The sequence below is a fragment of the Furipterus horrens genome, unplaced genomic scaffold, assembly GCF_987537825.1.
Source record: "Furipterus horrens unplaced genomic scaffold, mFurHor1.1.pri manual_scaffold_1, whole genome shotgun sequence".
In the NCBI taxonomy this organism is placed as follows: domain Eukaryota; kingdom Metazoa; phylum Chordata; class Mammalia; order Chiroptera; family Furipteridae; genus Furipterus; species Furipterus horrens.
The window spans coordinates 95,336,407-95,350,272 of NW_028327171.1; the positions used below are offsets into that span (position 1 = coordinate 95,336,407).

The 13,866-nt window shown below is 41.4% G+C and overlaps 1 protein-coding gene across 1 annotated transcript in view; it reads left to right on the forward strand.

The window, feature by feature from the left end:
- Positions 1 to 407: 407 nt before the first annotated feature.
- PLCXD2 (phosphatidylinositol specific phospholipase C X domain containing 2) overlaps positions 408 to 13,866 on the forward strand; it is a 46,804-nt gene continuing 33,345 nt past the window's right edge. The window contains exon 1 of the mRNA XM_090276401.1: positions 408 to 1,139. Within this exon, the coding sequence (XP_090132527.1) occupies positions 977 to 1,139 (163 nt within the window). The 5' untranslated portion in view covers positions 408 to 976. The remainder of the gene's footprint in view (positions 1,140 to 13,866) is intronic.

Below are 13,866 nucleotides of genomic sequence, written 5' to 3' on the forward strand. Positions count from 1 at the left end.
GTGCGATTGTAAGATACAGCCCTTTTCTCATCTTCTTCACCTCTTGTATTTCTGCTGCCGTTGTGGTTTATTGTAAATGTAATACTTTCTGTGTAATTGTCATTGCGTGTGTGGAGGCGAAACAAACATTTATGGTCGCGTTTAACATCTAGTGCGAGCTGCACGAAGGCCCGAGGAAAGAAGACCTGTCCGAGAACCAGCTCACGCCAGGTTGCAAGCTCCTGCAGCGGCGACCGTCTGCCCACTGGAAGGCCGGAGTAACGGAGGGAGGGGACTACGACCGGGTGAGGGGGGCGGGAGCGGCTTGAGGGGCAGAGGCCGCGGGCCAATCGGAGCGCTCTCCGCCGGCGGCCAATCACTGGCCTCCTAGCCCGGCAAATCTGCCCGGCAGTGCGCGGCGGGGCCGCCGGGAGTCCGAACGCAGCGGTTTGCACTTCTGAGCGCATTCAGGAAGCCCGGGGCAGGGGAAGTGTGTGCCGAGAAGCTAGAGGAAGGATAGGAAGCAGGCCCAGCCTACGTGCTAGCCCAGTGACATACCTAGAAGCCTAAATCAGGCTGATGATGGTGCGTCCCGGTGCTCACATGTGTATAGATCCACCGGCGTGTCTGTATGCTGAGTAGGCACCTGTCTTGAGAGTGGCTCCGGGCGTGGCTGGTCTTCGGGCATTCATTCACTGTAAGATTTATCTAGCTCCTGCCTTCTCCGAGCTCCAGAGAAGAACGTAAGAAGTTTAACGGAGCCCAGACTGAGCAGCTTAAAGGAGTGGAACAGAGGCCGGGCCGGAGAGGGAGGGGACTGCGGGTGCAGGGGAGCAGGATACCACCAATTTTCCCCGTCTTCCCAGGCAGAAGGGCCTTTTGGCAAGACTGGCGTGACAAAAGTGGCCCTGAAATGTCTAGAGGGCCCGGGCAATGATGATCACCGAGTGAGTGGCACTGGTCTGAGCCTAGACAGTTTGTTGCCTGACTAAAAGGGATGCTAGCAGTTAGGAAGGTAAGGAGGAAACTCGGGATGGGGAGCATCTGTTCCCCCAACCTCAGCGGGACAAAGACATCATCGGAGATCTGCAATGCTGACTGGATGGCCTCGCTGACCCCTCACCTCCACAACGTCCCCCTTTCCCATCTGGCAATCCCAGGTATTCTTCTATTTCTACTCGTTTCCACTGTATTTGCTTCTGCCATTGTAGTGTTGGTAATGGGCTGGGTTGCTTTTCTTTTGTGCTGAGAAAATAATTGTCAGTGACCTGAACTAAACCTCTTTTTATTTCCAAACCAAAAACTTTATTTAACATTATTTAACACTAGAGCAGCTTCTCTAAAGAGATTTAAGTACACTGCATGGTTCGAAAGGGGGACTCAGGAAAATGGAAGCACCAGTGTGTGTGTGTGTTACTGTTTGTGTCTTTTTGTTTTGGTTTGGTTTTATTTGATAGCCTTATTTTAAGAATATTAGCCTTAATGTTGGAACCAGAGTATGTGAGGGATGCATTTACTAGAATCACTTACAGAAAAGGGGTAAGGAATAAAAAGTCACTAATCTTAGATCTGGATCAAAATTAAAACTGAAAAGTATTCCCTTTCTAACTTATCTGACCTCATACTGAAAAAAAAAAAAAAAAAAACAGATTAGCATTAAAGAATAGTTCAGAACCAGGACTAAGTATAAAGACACATATTTTTGTTGTTGGAAAAGCTAGAAATAGAGAATGCAAGTGCTTGTCACAGGCAGTCATTAGGTGTGATGAGGTGGTGGTGTTTGAAGCCATTTCTATATATACAGGTGTCTGCCTGGCTGGTGTTGACCCACAACCTTGAAAAGCATTTCTGCTCCAGCTGCTCTCTCTCTCTCTCTCTCCTGGAGGTTTCATAACTTGACATCACCCTCATTAGATTTGTTAAATGGTCCTCTTCCATCCACTCAAAAACTAGTAAAAACATGGTTTCTAGGAAAGGACATTTGGACTACAATGTTCTTGGCTTCGTGTGCTGGACAGAGTCCTAGATGCTGGTACTTGGAAAGCACTCCTAGAAGCAGAGGATGGACTACTGCCAGTCCTTTCTGTCACCTGGAGACATAACAACTGACTTCACCCCTAGACTACCAGACAAACTCCCGAGCATTCCTGGGAACAGTCTGCCTTTGGAGTGGCTAAAAGATGACCTCATGCAACCCCAGATCTTTGCTTTCTATGCATGAGGAAGAATAGTGCTGGTTTCAGATGCAGCCTTTTCCTTCCTCACCTCTAATTTTGGAGGTCTTCCAGATTCATTGTCCTCATGAACTCTGGCTGCTTTTGAGCAAGGAGAGCGCTGCTAAATCTTTATAGTCATGATCATTTGTGCTTTATCAGCCATTGACTGTAGCTCCTTGGGAAGTACCAGATGGTCATGCTTCAGAACAGATCTTTTCCTTGTTTAATTGATTCCTGTGGAGTCATCACTGGAATGATGCACAGGCCTCTTTCAACATGTCATTTGTCGTGTCACCAGACATTCTGATGGATTGTTTTGTCAAGTGGTACAGCAGGTAGGTAGTGGGTGTTTGCAAACTGAATGGCATCTTAGGCAGCCCTAAATGGCTCTGTCATTCAGGACATGTCCAAAGTAGGCTGGGACTTCCTCCTTCCTGTTGTACTTTGGACAATTCAGACCAGAGCAGCAGCAGCTCTGCCTGTGGCTTGGCAGTGCACTTTAACACCAGGACTTCAGAAAAGAGCTGGGCATTTGTCCTGCAATCTATAGGCTATCTCACAGTAACTAGAATTGCCAGGGGTTGCAAGCAGCCAGGACCTACTGCTGTAACTGGAAATTCAATGATTAGCCACCAGGCAGGACACAGGAATTTGTTCACCCTGCTTATTAAAGTTTGGTCCTTCTAAGGAAAAAAAAAGACCTTGACTGTTCAAAAGATGCTGAATTTACTACTGTAAGTGTCCTTTTCCCAGTAGTGGAAGTATATGTATATATAAGCTGAAGATGGGAAAATGACATAATAAGTGCTAGCTACCTCTCTCGCACCCCTGCCCCATCCGAAGTTCCCTTTCCCCTACCTCAAGCTTAATATTCCCTGGCTAAATGGTAGCAGTTACATTCTTCCAAGTCTTGCTAAGATATACAGGATGTACCACCTCCCTACCCTTTCCTCTCTTCTTCTTCCCCCTCATCATCACCTTCATTATAGCTAATGTTCACTGAGCACTACCATGCAGCACACACTAGCATACATTAGCTCCAAAGTAGGTATTAATATCCTCATTATAGAAATAAGGAAATTATTGTTCAGTGAGGTTAATTTTCTCAAATAGTAAATAGCAGAACTAATATTTAAGCTTCTGTGTAGCTTGCTCCAAAACCCATGCACTGTCCTTGTGCCCTTAAGGGGACCTTGGGAAGTGCAGAACACTGGTGTATGGAAGGCAGGGAGTAGTCTCTAATTGAAAACCAGTTTTCACAGAATATCCTCTGCAGCAAATGAAATAATTTTTTAAACTAAGTGGTCTTCTTTTAACATTTTTTTGGAATTTATTGGGGTGACATTGGTTAATATAATGATATAGGTTTTGGTGTACAATTCTATAATACATTATCTATATAATGTATTGCGTGTTCACCACCCCAAGTCAAGTCTCATTCATCACCATTTATTCCCCCCATACCTTCCTTTCCCATTTCCCATGCCCCAAAACTAAGTGGTTTTTATCTGAGTGCTTGTATATCACTGTGAAGAGATAGATAGACAGATAGATATACATATGTACAACTTATATATCTTCAAAAAGTACATTTGCAGTTGTATGTGAAACAGAGTTTATTCTTGTATTATTATTTATGTGTATTATAACTGTAACCCTACTTTTGCCTACCCCTGTATATACATATATTTCCATGTTTACAGTTGGAATACTAAATAGAATTTTAGAATTTGAACCCAGTAAGTTTTAAATTTAGTGCTTAGACCTATTTTGTGCTCGCATGTGACGACCTAGGGCATAAGAATATGTCAGATCTGTCAGGATGGGGCTGGGGCAGCAGTGACAGGGGAATGGATTGGGAAAGGGCAGGGCGTTTTGGCAGTAATAGCAGACCTAGGTTCGAATAAACTATGTCAGAGTTGAGTGCATCTGCTGCATTTGCCTAAGTCATGATGGAAGAGAACATGTGTGAGTATGTACCTCTCCACAAAGCCTTGATGTATTATTTTACTTCCACAACTGCTAAGAACACCTGTTAATGATCAGTATCACCCAAACATATTTCATTGCCAACTGCATAGAATGATTAGAGACCCTAAGAGTAAAGGATCTGGAAATTGCAAGAGTCAGATTTTTAAACTTAAAAAAAAGCTTCAAACTCTACAAATATTTTTGCTGATGTTAGTGAAAGCATGATATTCTTAATGGACAAATGGACTGATAGGGACATTTTTTCTATCATGCTCATAGCTTTTCAATAAATTCCTTTTCTTTTTACATTTGGGTGCTATTTTTTATTATGTTTTTCCCCTTCTTTTTATTAAAGGTAAACTATTTGGTCTATTTGAAAGACCCTTAAACTTAAGGGTCTCAAAATTTGATATTGATGATTCTGTCTGTGTGATATCAAAGAAATATACAAATCTCTTTTAATTAAGATGTTGGATTAAATGAAATCTAAGGTTATTTTCAAATTGAAAATTCTTTGATCAATTTGAGGGGTTGTTTTGGTTTTTGGTTTTTGGTTTTTTGTTTTTTGTTTTGTTTTGTTTGTTAGTTTTTTGCCTGTTCTTTGTTCACATGTAGAAAGAGATGGTAAGAATGATTGAGTTATTTTAGGTCTAAAGGCCGTTTCTTTTATGCCTCTTCAAAACAAACAATTATTTTTGGCATGTGCAAACAAGGACTTACAATTGCCAGAATGAAGCTGCATAGTCTCACTTTAGCATCCTAAAATGGATTATAGATTAGTTTTTCTGAATGAACAGGCCCTGAGTACAATTTGAGAAGCCTCCAGGCTCAGGCCTGTGGGAAACCCAAGGATGAATTACGCCTCAACCCTGCTGTCAGAGGAGCTTACAGTCTAATGATATATATATATATATTCATACACTATAAATATTTTTTTTAAAAACTAATTGGGATAAACAGAAATATAAAGTATTACAGAAGCACAGAGAATGGAATAATTAATTCCAAATTTTAAGATTAGAAACCACTTTGCTGAAAAAATGGCATTTGACATGGGATTTGAAGAATGGTCAAAATGTCAAGGGCTGTGGCTTGAGGATCAGGATTGTGAAGGTGGCTTTCCAGTTGTAATTAACTATGCTAAAGAATGGGGGTATATTTGGGAAATGGCTGGGGGACTACCTCTCCTGCCCCTCAGTAATGCTTTTTAAATATCTTTATCATAGCACTTCTCAACTCATTGTTATTTTTAGGTATGTCTTCCACATCGTCTGTGAACAACTTGCACATAGAGAGTGTGATTTATTTCTCTTTTTAATCCTAAATCCTAGTACAGGGTAGCAGCTTGGTCATTGGTGACTGTTGAGTAAATAATTTAATGCATGGAACCAGAGAATAAAAATGTTGGGAAAACAACTCACAGACACCATTTTTTTCAATTATAACCAAAGCTAAACTGAATAGATTGGTTAAGTTCACCTTGTGTAATCATACAAAGCAACCTGAACATTTTCCAATCCACTTCTTGTTATTTTGCATAATATTCCTGTACTTCATGATAAGGCTTATCACTGAGCCTCATTAGAAATGAGAATTCTGAGGCAGAGTTGAAGTGGTTGAAAGAGTCAAAAGCTGAACTCTGGTGTAATTTCTATCCTAGGAACAATTCTTTCTCCGCACATCATTTCTGTCTTCCTTCATCCCTTGTCAGATGTGAGCTTCTCGTGTTTCCTATCTGGCTACAGTCTCAACCTGCTCTCATTTCTTGTCCCTGTCTTCACCTTCCTTCCACTGACCTAGCCTGTACCTGGGCCACTCCCTTTCCAGTGTGAACCCTTGCTCAGATGCTCTTCACTGCTCTCCAATTCCCAGGTGCTCCTCTGTTCTCATCTTGCTGATGATCATCCTCTTCTGAAACCCTCTCTCTTTCCTATGTAGTTCTGCCTTTGGCCCTTGGTGATTTCTATAGCTGTTTTCCTGTGTCCTCACACTCACTTCCCACTGTGGGGGCAGGATGAAGGGATCATTACTCAAATTCTGCTTCTAGAGGTTGGATCACATCTGGTGCATCTAAAAGAGATTTGGGGACTCAAAAGGGTGTAAAACACGCTATAGAACAAGAAGTTTAGGTTGGCTTCACTTTGAGGATAGCATGATCCATGAGTTAGCCCTGAAACAAACCCACCCTACTACTGGATTTGAGGCTGTAGAAAACCAGGGACAAAACTGAGTCTACCAGGGCTGACCCAATCAAGGAAAAAAAAACCTTGTGGGACCAAAATGGTTTTTAGTGGGAATAGTCTGTTGTTGTTGTTTTCTTTTTATTTTTTTGCCTCCGGGTGGTCACAGTAAGAAATAAAAAGAGGCTAAGACTTTGTTGTTCCCATTAGTAGATTTCCCTCCTAAGAAGGCTCATCACTTTCCTAGATTTCCCCATTGCCATTCCCAGTCACACAAAAGCCACAAGGAATTCAGGAATCACACATGTCTGTTAAGAAGCTGAATCATGGGTTGACTAAAAGTATTAACGCTAGAGCCACACTCTCTAGATTTGAACCCCGACTCTACCCCTCATAACTCTGTGGCCTTGGGCAAGTTACTTAACCTCTCTGTGCCCCAGCATTCTCTGTAAAACAAAAGTAATAATAGCACTACATCATTTGGTCAGTGTGAGAATTAAGTAAATTAATTCATATAGCACACTTAGAACAATTTCTGTCACAAAATGAGCACTATATAATAATATAATAATTGTTATTATCATAATCTGCCCTTTTTTTACATTAATCACAACATTCTTCTATTGAAAGCCTGCTCCTAGAATGGTCAACAACAAAAGAGGTGTAAGATGCAGTCCATACCCTCAGGTAATTTACAATCGAATTAAGGAGCTGACCTTCTAATTAAGCCATGTGGCTCAGTGTGCTCTGTTTGATCAGATCAAGCTAGCTTGAATGTCATCCCCTCAAGGAGACTTAGAGTTAAGGAAAGAATACGAATACTCGGAGGGTTGTCCAGGGTATAAGTACCAAGGGAGTCTTAAATGTAATATGAGGGCAGCTGATCAAGAGAGCCAGAAAATCTATAGCTATCTATTCTGTTCTCCCATTCCAAGTTCAGCTGTCAAACTTGGTCATCTCCAGGCATCCAAGCCTTTGGGAAAATTTCAGCACTCTGCGACAGGGCCATATTGTTGTCTTTGCTTCTGCTCTCCTTTCTCCATCATTTGCCCTCCTAACCCAGTAATTTTGTTCCCAGCTCAAGAGTGGAAACATTACAAAATGCTTTCCTTTGAACACATCTTAATGCAGATTTTATACCTCCTTCCCCAGCCATCAGAATAGCTTTATGATCTCTCCCAACCTATGCATCACACCCAACACACACACATGCACACACACTGAGCCATGACCTTAGCCTCACCCTCAAGAGAACCCCAATTCTAATGCCTGTTATTGTTTACCCTTTGTAAAGATCCTGCAAAACACGCCCCCCCCCCCCCAACACACACACAGCATGCTGCAGTTTCAGACATGCTTCTGAAGCTGAGCTTTCAGTTTCTAGTATGTGATCTGACCTGACCTCCACTCCATGGGACAGGTTGGCTCCACATCCCCCCCCGCCACGCCCCCGCCACTAAGAGTTTTTTAGAACAGGCACACGGGGGCAATGTTAGTGAAATAAATGCTTTAGTGTTCTGTAACTTTGCCTTTGGGAAAAGCGCAAATGACAACTAACCCTAATTAGAGTTTCAAACCAGGCTGCGGAGGAAGGGATTATTTATAGACAACGTCATAGGTGGGTGCGTTGGTGTGTGAAAAGAATCTGAATACACATCAAGAATTAAATCCAGGGTGGAGGAGAATTATGTCTAAATTTGTTTGAATATCTACACATGTGGTTGAACAGGATCTCTTCCACTTTCTGACATCTATAGAAATTTGGATTATATTGTTAAATACCCATGGAGATCAACCAGTACCTGAGAGGATTCCATTAGTAGATCGCTAGTTGCTCCAAGATAAAATGAGTTGGGCTACAGAGGCCGCACTGCTCTAAGGGAGATGTCTAGCGTGTTATCTACAAAGCACTGGCAGTCTTTGTTTGATTGTCTACTAAGAAACTGACATTTTCTAAAAGAACCACAAAATTTTTTAAAAATTCTGATTATTCTAGAATTATTGGCTATAAGGTGTTATATCTTCTCAGATAATATTCTATTAATACTTTTCTCTGCACAGATCTGACAAAATCAAACTAAAGAAGAAAATAGGAAGCAGTTGTACCCTGTAATGCAAATGTCTTGGTGTGCAGCCGCGGTCTGCAGTAATTGTAGAACTGAAAAATTTCTAGACTCTGTCAGACTGAGATGAATATTTTATGAACATGTATGATTTGAACACTTCTATACTGAAAGCAATATTCTTAAAGTACAATTGAAAGCAGATGGAAAAAATGCTACACAGATAAAGCTAAAGACAGTGTCTACCCTCCTCCCTGGGTTGAGTTAAGGGTACCGTCCTGGCAGGAGGTGCCCCTGTGGATCATCATGAGAATTATGTGAGCAGTTTGTATCAATTTGGCTAAAAAAAATTATTAGCGTTTGCTTATTCCTTTTGTTTCTTTTGGTCCTTACTCTCTATATTTTTTAAAGGAAAAATACATGATTTGTTTAAAGGAAAATCATTTATTTAAAGGGTTTTGAGTGCCTTTTATATCAGGTACTGTGTTAGATGAAGTGAATATGCAGATGAATAAGATTCTTCTCTTTGCCCTCAGGAAGTTATGATTTTATAAGAGAAGAATACCAAAATTCAAACACTATGGAGAAGACTGCATAGGGGACTCTAACACTCAGAAAACCAATACCCAATTCTGTTGCCAGTAGGAGGAGGAAGGCTTGGTAGATTAGGGTTCTGAGAGGAGATAGCCCTTGGGTTGAGTCAAAAAGAGCAAGTAGTAAATGTCCAGGTATGACAGGTACAGAGACGAGTGTGACAATGTAGAGGTAGCAAGGAGCGATAGGTTCAAGTGACCTTGAGAAAACCCACGCATAGATTCCATTTCAGAAAAGGAATGGAGATGAGCCTGGAAAAGTAGGCCAATGAGCCTTATGAATCATTGCAAGATTAAATGTTAAACGTTATTTCAAAGGCAAAAAGCAGCCATTGAAAGACTTGTTCAGGAATGGATGAAAAGCCCTGAAATAACCTCATAAGGCTGAAGAGAAACAAAATGGCTCCTCAGTTTCTAGGGATGCTGACGAGTTCATTCTATTTAATTTCTATATGTCGATCTCTTTCATATGCCAGGCCCTCCCCTAGGCACTGGTAATTCAGTGATGATAATCACAGGCATGGTTCCTGCCCTCAAAGAGCTTACAGTCTAGGTGAAGAAATGGACATTTACTCAAGCAGTTATGGCACATTATGCTACTGGGGATGATTGGAGAGGTAGAGATTACTGCTGGAAGAAGCATATAGCAGGAACATCCTAAAAAGATGCTCAGGAGTTCAGGGAGGTCTTCTGGAGGAAGTGATGAATAAATTGCAATCTGAAGATACACAGGAATTAGCTCCAGGATAAGAGGAACAAAAGTGAGCTTTTCTAGATCAAATATCTTCAGGAGAGAAAGTGGCCCAAGTAAGAAACAAATAGTTTATTGCAGCATACCACAGGTTGCAAGGAGGAGAATTGTGAGACACCGAGAGGTCTAATATGCCATATTAAAGTGATTTAGCTTTAACTTAATAGGCATGGGAAAGATGTTAAGGAGGTGAATGACAAGGTCAGCTTCATGTTTTGGAAAGATCACTGTGGCCACAGTTTATAAAATGTACTAGAATCGGGAAGCACTGTAACCAGGGAAATCACTTTGGTTGCCGATGAGGTCATCCAAGTGGGAGGTGATGCTGACCTGAAAAGGGGAGTGACAGTGTGGATAAAGGAAAAGGGACAGGCACAGGAGATATATGGGAAGAAGTACCAACAGGACTGGGCAATTAATTGGAGGGTATAAGAGAAGGCAGAACTGTCTTGGGTAAACTGGGAGGAGGGTGATGGTTTTCCCAGAAACAGGGATACAAGAGAAGGAGCAGGTTTAGCAGTGGTGGGGGGAAGGAGGTATACTTAGTTTGGGGCAGAGATGCTGAGTGTGAGGTACCCTTGGGACATTTCAGAATTGGGAGAAGGGCATAGCCAACATTCAGTGGAAATGATTTTAGAGCTAAACCGTACATTTTACAGTTTTCCCACCCACACTTACCCTCACTCATAGCTACTATTATAGTCAATATATCTGAGTCTTAAATTACCGCTATTTTATTTTATTTTTTTAGACTTTAGCTAAAATTTTACTTCTTTCTCAAGTTTGTCTTGAACTTGCAGCCACAGATAAATGAGCTTCCCATGCTCATCTAGTGTTCTGCTTGTTATGCACGAATTCTATTTCTTGTTTAACTACTTCCCTACAATATTGGCAGCCCGAGGGTGAGCTGTAGTTAGCTGTCTCCACTCCACCACACCCAGATAGGGAATGGAAACTTTCAGTTGCTTTACCTCATCGTCAAATATTATTTATTTCACATCCAGGGTTACAACAAGAGGCTGAATAAAAGCAGGCTAATTTTGTAGTAGAATATTCAACTTTTTCTCTTATCTACCCTAAACATTATCCTGTTTTCCTCTAAACTTTCATATTATCTTTTCTTTCATGTTAAAAACTGAAATGTTGTTAAAGAAAATATAATTATCTCAGAACTGAGAAGGATCCTCAGTAGATGACCAAATGCCCCTTTGTGAGGCATTACTTTACCAAAGATGATACCATCTGTTCCAAGGCAGAGCAGGGTGCTAATTAGCAAAATAGAGAAAGAATTTCTCAATGAATTACCTGTACAGTACCTTATGTTGGGGTGGGGGTTGGGGTCTCTTGGACATTTGAAGAAGAGAAAGTCTTTCAGAGGAAAATAGAGATCCATCCGTATGTAGAAGACTTTAAAATGTGTTCCATAAACAGAACTGAAAACACTTTAACTCACATAAATCATAGGAGGTTTGGCTGATTTGGAGAATATCTAGGGCAATGGAATTCCCATGGTGCCCTGCAGCGTGCTAGGGAGGCTTGGTGTCTCCTAGGTGCCCCCAGGACACATAAAGGTCAGGAGTGGGGACTGTCCCAACAGGCCTTTAACCAGAGAAGCTCTGATTGTATTTGTTTCTATGTATAGATACTTTATTTGACAATGCTCCAGGTCTAAAAGCACCCTGAAAAACCTCTGATTTTCTCCAACTCTCTAGCTTATTCAGCCACTTGCGGGTAGCTCAGGACTGGCTCTCTGGATTCCCAGGCTGATATCTGTCCTCAGACAGTGGGATGCCTTTTGCCTTCTCAGCACATAAAATAATAAGTTGATCAACATCTTCTGCCTTCAAGTGTTCTGCCTTATGCAATTGCTTTGTTGCATTGTGAATAATTATGAATTCAATAGGCACTGATTAAAAATTAAATTGGCCAAAATGGCCCTCTGAGACTTTGCCAGCAGTTTCGTGGTTATTGTTAACATTCTCCCACATGCCCCATTGCAAAATGATCCAGTCTCTGAGAGGTGAAGTTTATCCCTTTGGACTGGCAGAGTTTAAAGATATTATTCTTTGATTCGGGAAATTGCTAAATTATCCCCTGATTATAAACCTTGGATCATGTTTGCTAGATTTTACGTGTCCTAAAGATGCCAGCTTTTCTGCATTTGTCAATATGGAGTTAAGTTCTCTACAGATACTGCATTTTCCCCAAGGACCTGAGGTGTGTGAGATGGGAGGCCCCGAGAAGACATTATTCGAAAGTAACTTACACAGGCATAAGTTGTAAGAAATCTACTCCTGGGGTCTTTTCCTTTTATTTTATTTTATTTATTTATTTTTTTTATATTGTCTCCATTTTTTTCCCCCCAGATTTTCTTTATTGATTATATTGTTACAATAGTTCCAATTTTCTCCCCTTTACTCCCCTCCACCCAGTATCTCCCTCCCCCAGCAATGCCCCCCCAAGTCCATACCCATGGTTCGTAAAAAATAACTATCCCTCCCTCTCAGATATTAAGACCCTTTGTAATCTTGTAAAGGACAATGGGCGAAGGTCTCAAGCTCCTCTAGCTGCTTCAAGCTGGACATGGTCGTCGTCCTACCTACCCTTGGGTCCAGAAATCCCTAATAGTGGGGGTGTGGAGGGGAGGGTGGCCTTCCCACAAGGGGAAGGATCGTGCAGACTACAGGTCAGTTGGCTGTCTCTGGACAACAGCGTGCTTGGTTTAACAGGCTGGCATCCTTGTTGTGTTCTGGGGGCAACAGATTTGGCAAAAAGGGTTAAAAGACATCATTCAATCCATAACTACTAGGTGACAAAAGGCAGGGATTAATTTTTCAATGTTCCACATTAGGAGAAAAAAAAAAAAAAAAAAGGGCGGCTTCTTTGGAGGAAGGTGTGCTAGGCACATCTCGCCTGTCCAAAACCCTTTTGCCCACTATACTTAGTTTGGGCTGAGGGAAATAGTTTATGTTTCGCCCCTCTCAGACCTCTGGGCCCTTTCTGTCCAAGCCATTAGGATAGAAAAGAGAAATCAGTTTTAAAGTGAAGCCCACAGACCACCACATTCTTCACCAACTTTTCCTTTTAAATTGTTGAATGTTGTATTTTATTATGGCTGCTCCTTTAGTCATCCTTTCTGGCTTATTTTTGTCCTCTGTGTTTTCCAACACTTTCTTCTTCATTGACCCAGATAACTCAAGCTAGGTCAAATGGAGATAAGTGGAGCTGGTGTATACAGGTGCTGGTGGTGAACAGGCACAGTGAAAACTCGGCCTGTCTAAAGGAAATGGGTGGACCAAAGAGAATTTTGGGAAAAGATCGGGAGACCTAGGCTAACCTGTCCTAGGCAGCTCTCTAAATAACTGCTCATTCACGTAATCGTGCTTGCAGTTTTCTGTACACATGTGCTCAGTACATGCCGTATGCCAGAGCCTTACAAACTACAGAGAAATATAGGTATGAATTAGACATGCTCCCCCCTCACAACTCACAGTCACGTGTCAGTGACAGACATGAAGGTAATCACCACACAGCATCCCAAGTTTATCAAGTATGTACAAAATGCTGTGGGAGCACAGGGCAAAGACCAGTTAAGTCTGCTTGGCGGAGCCAGGGGAACTCGAGGGAAGTGACTGGGTCACATTCAAGTAATTAACATGGAAAGGCAAGGGACAATGAGATTGTTCCCAAGGACTATAAGAGATTTTTTTAGACAAATCTTTTGCTGTATTCAAAAACCATAAGTCCCAGTTCTCACACATAACTTTGCAAATGAGTATGTTCTTAGCTCAGGCCACAGAAATATTTTAACTTGCAAAATTACAGTCTGTTCATATCAAATTTATTGCAATATTCATAGAGATTACAACCCAAGTTGTAATACATGATGTTTCTCTACAAAAGCTACCTTAAACATCTCAGTACTTAAGGACATGTGCTCATTTTTATATCTGTTCTTAGTATTTTTATTTTCTATCTATCCTTAATTTTTATTCACATTGGAGGCAGTATAGACAAGTAGTTCAGAGCATGAGCTTAGTTTTAGTGTACCTAAGTTTGAATCCTACTTACTAGTGATGGGACCTTGAATAAAAGTTGAACATTTCTGACCCT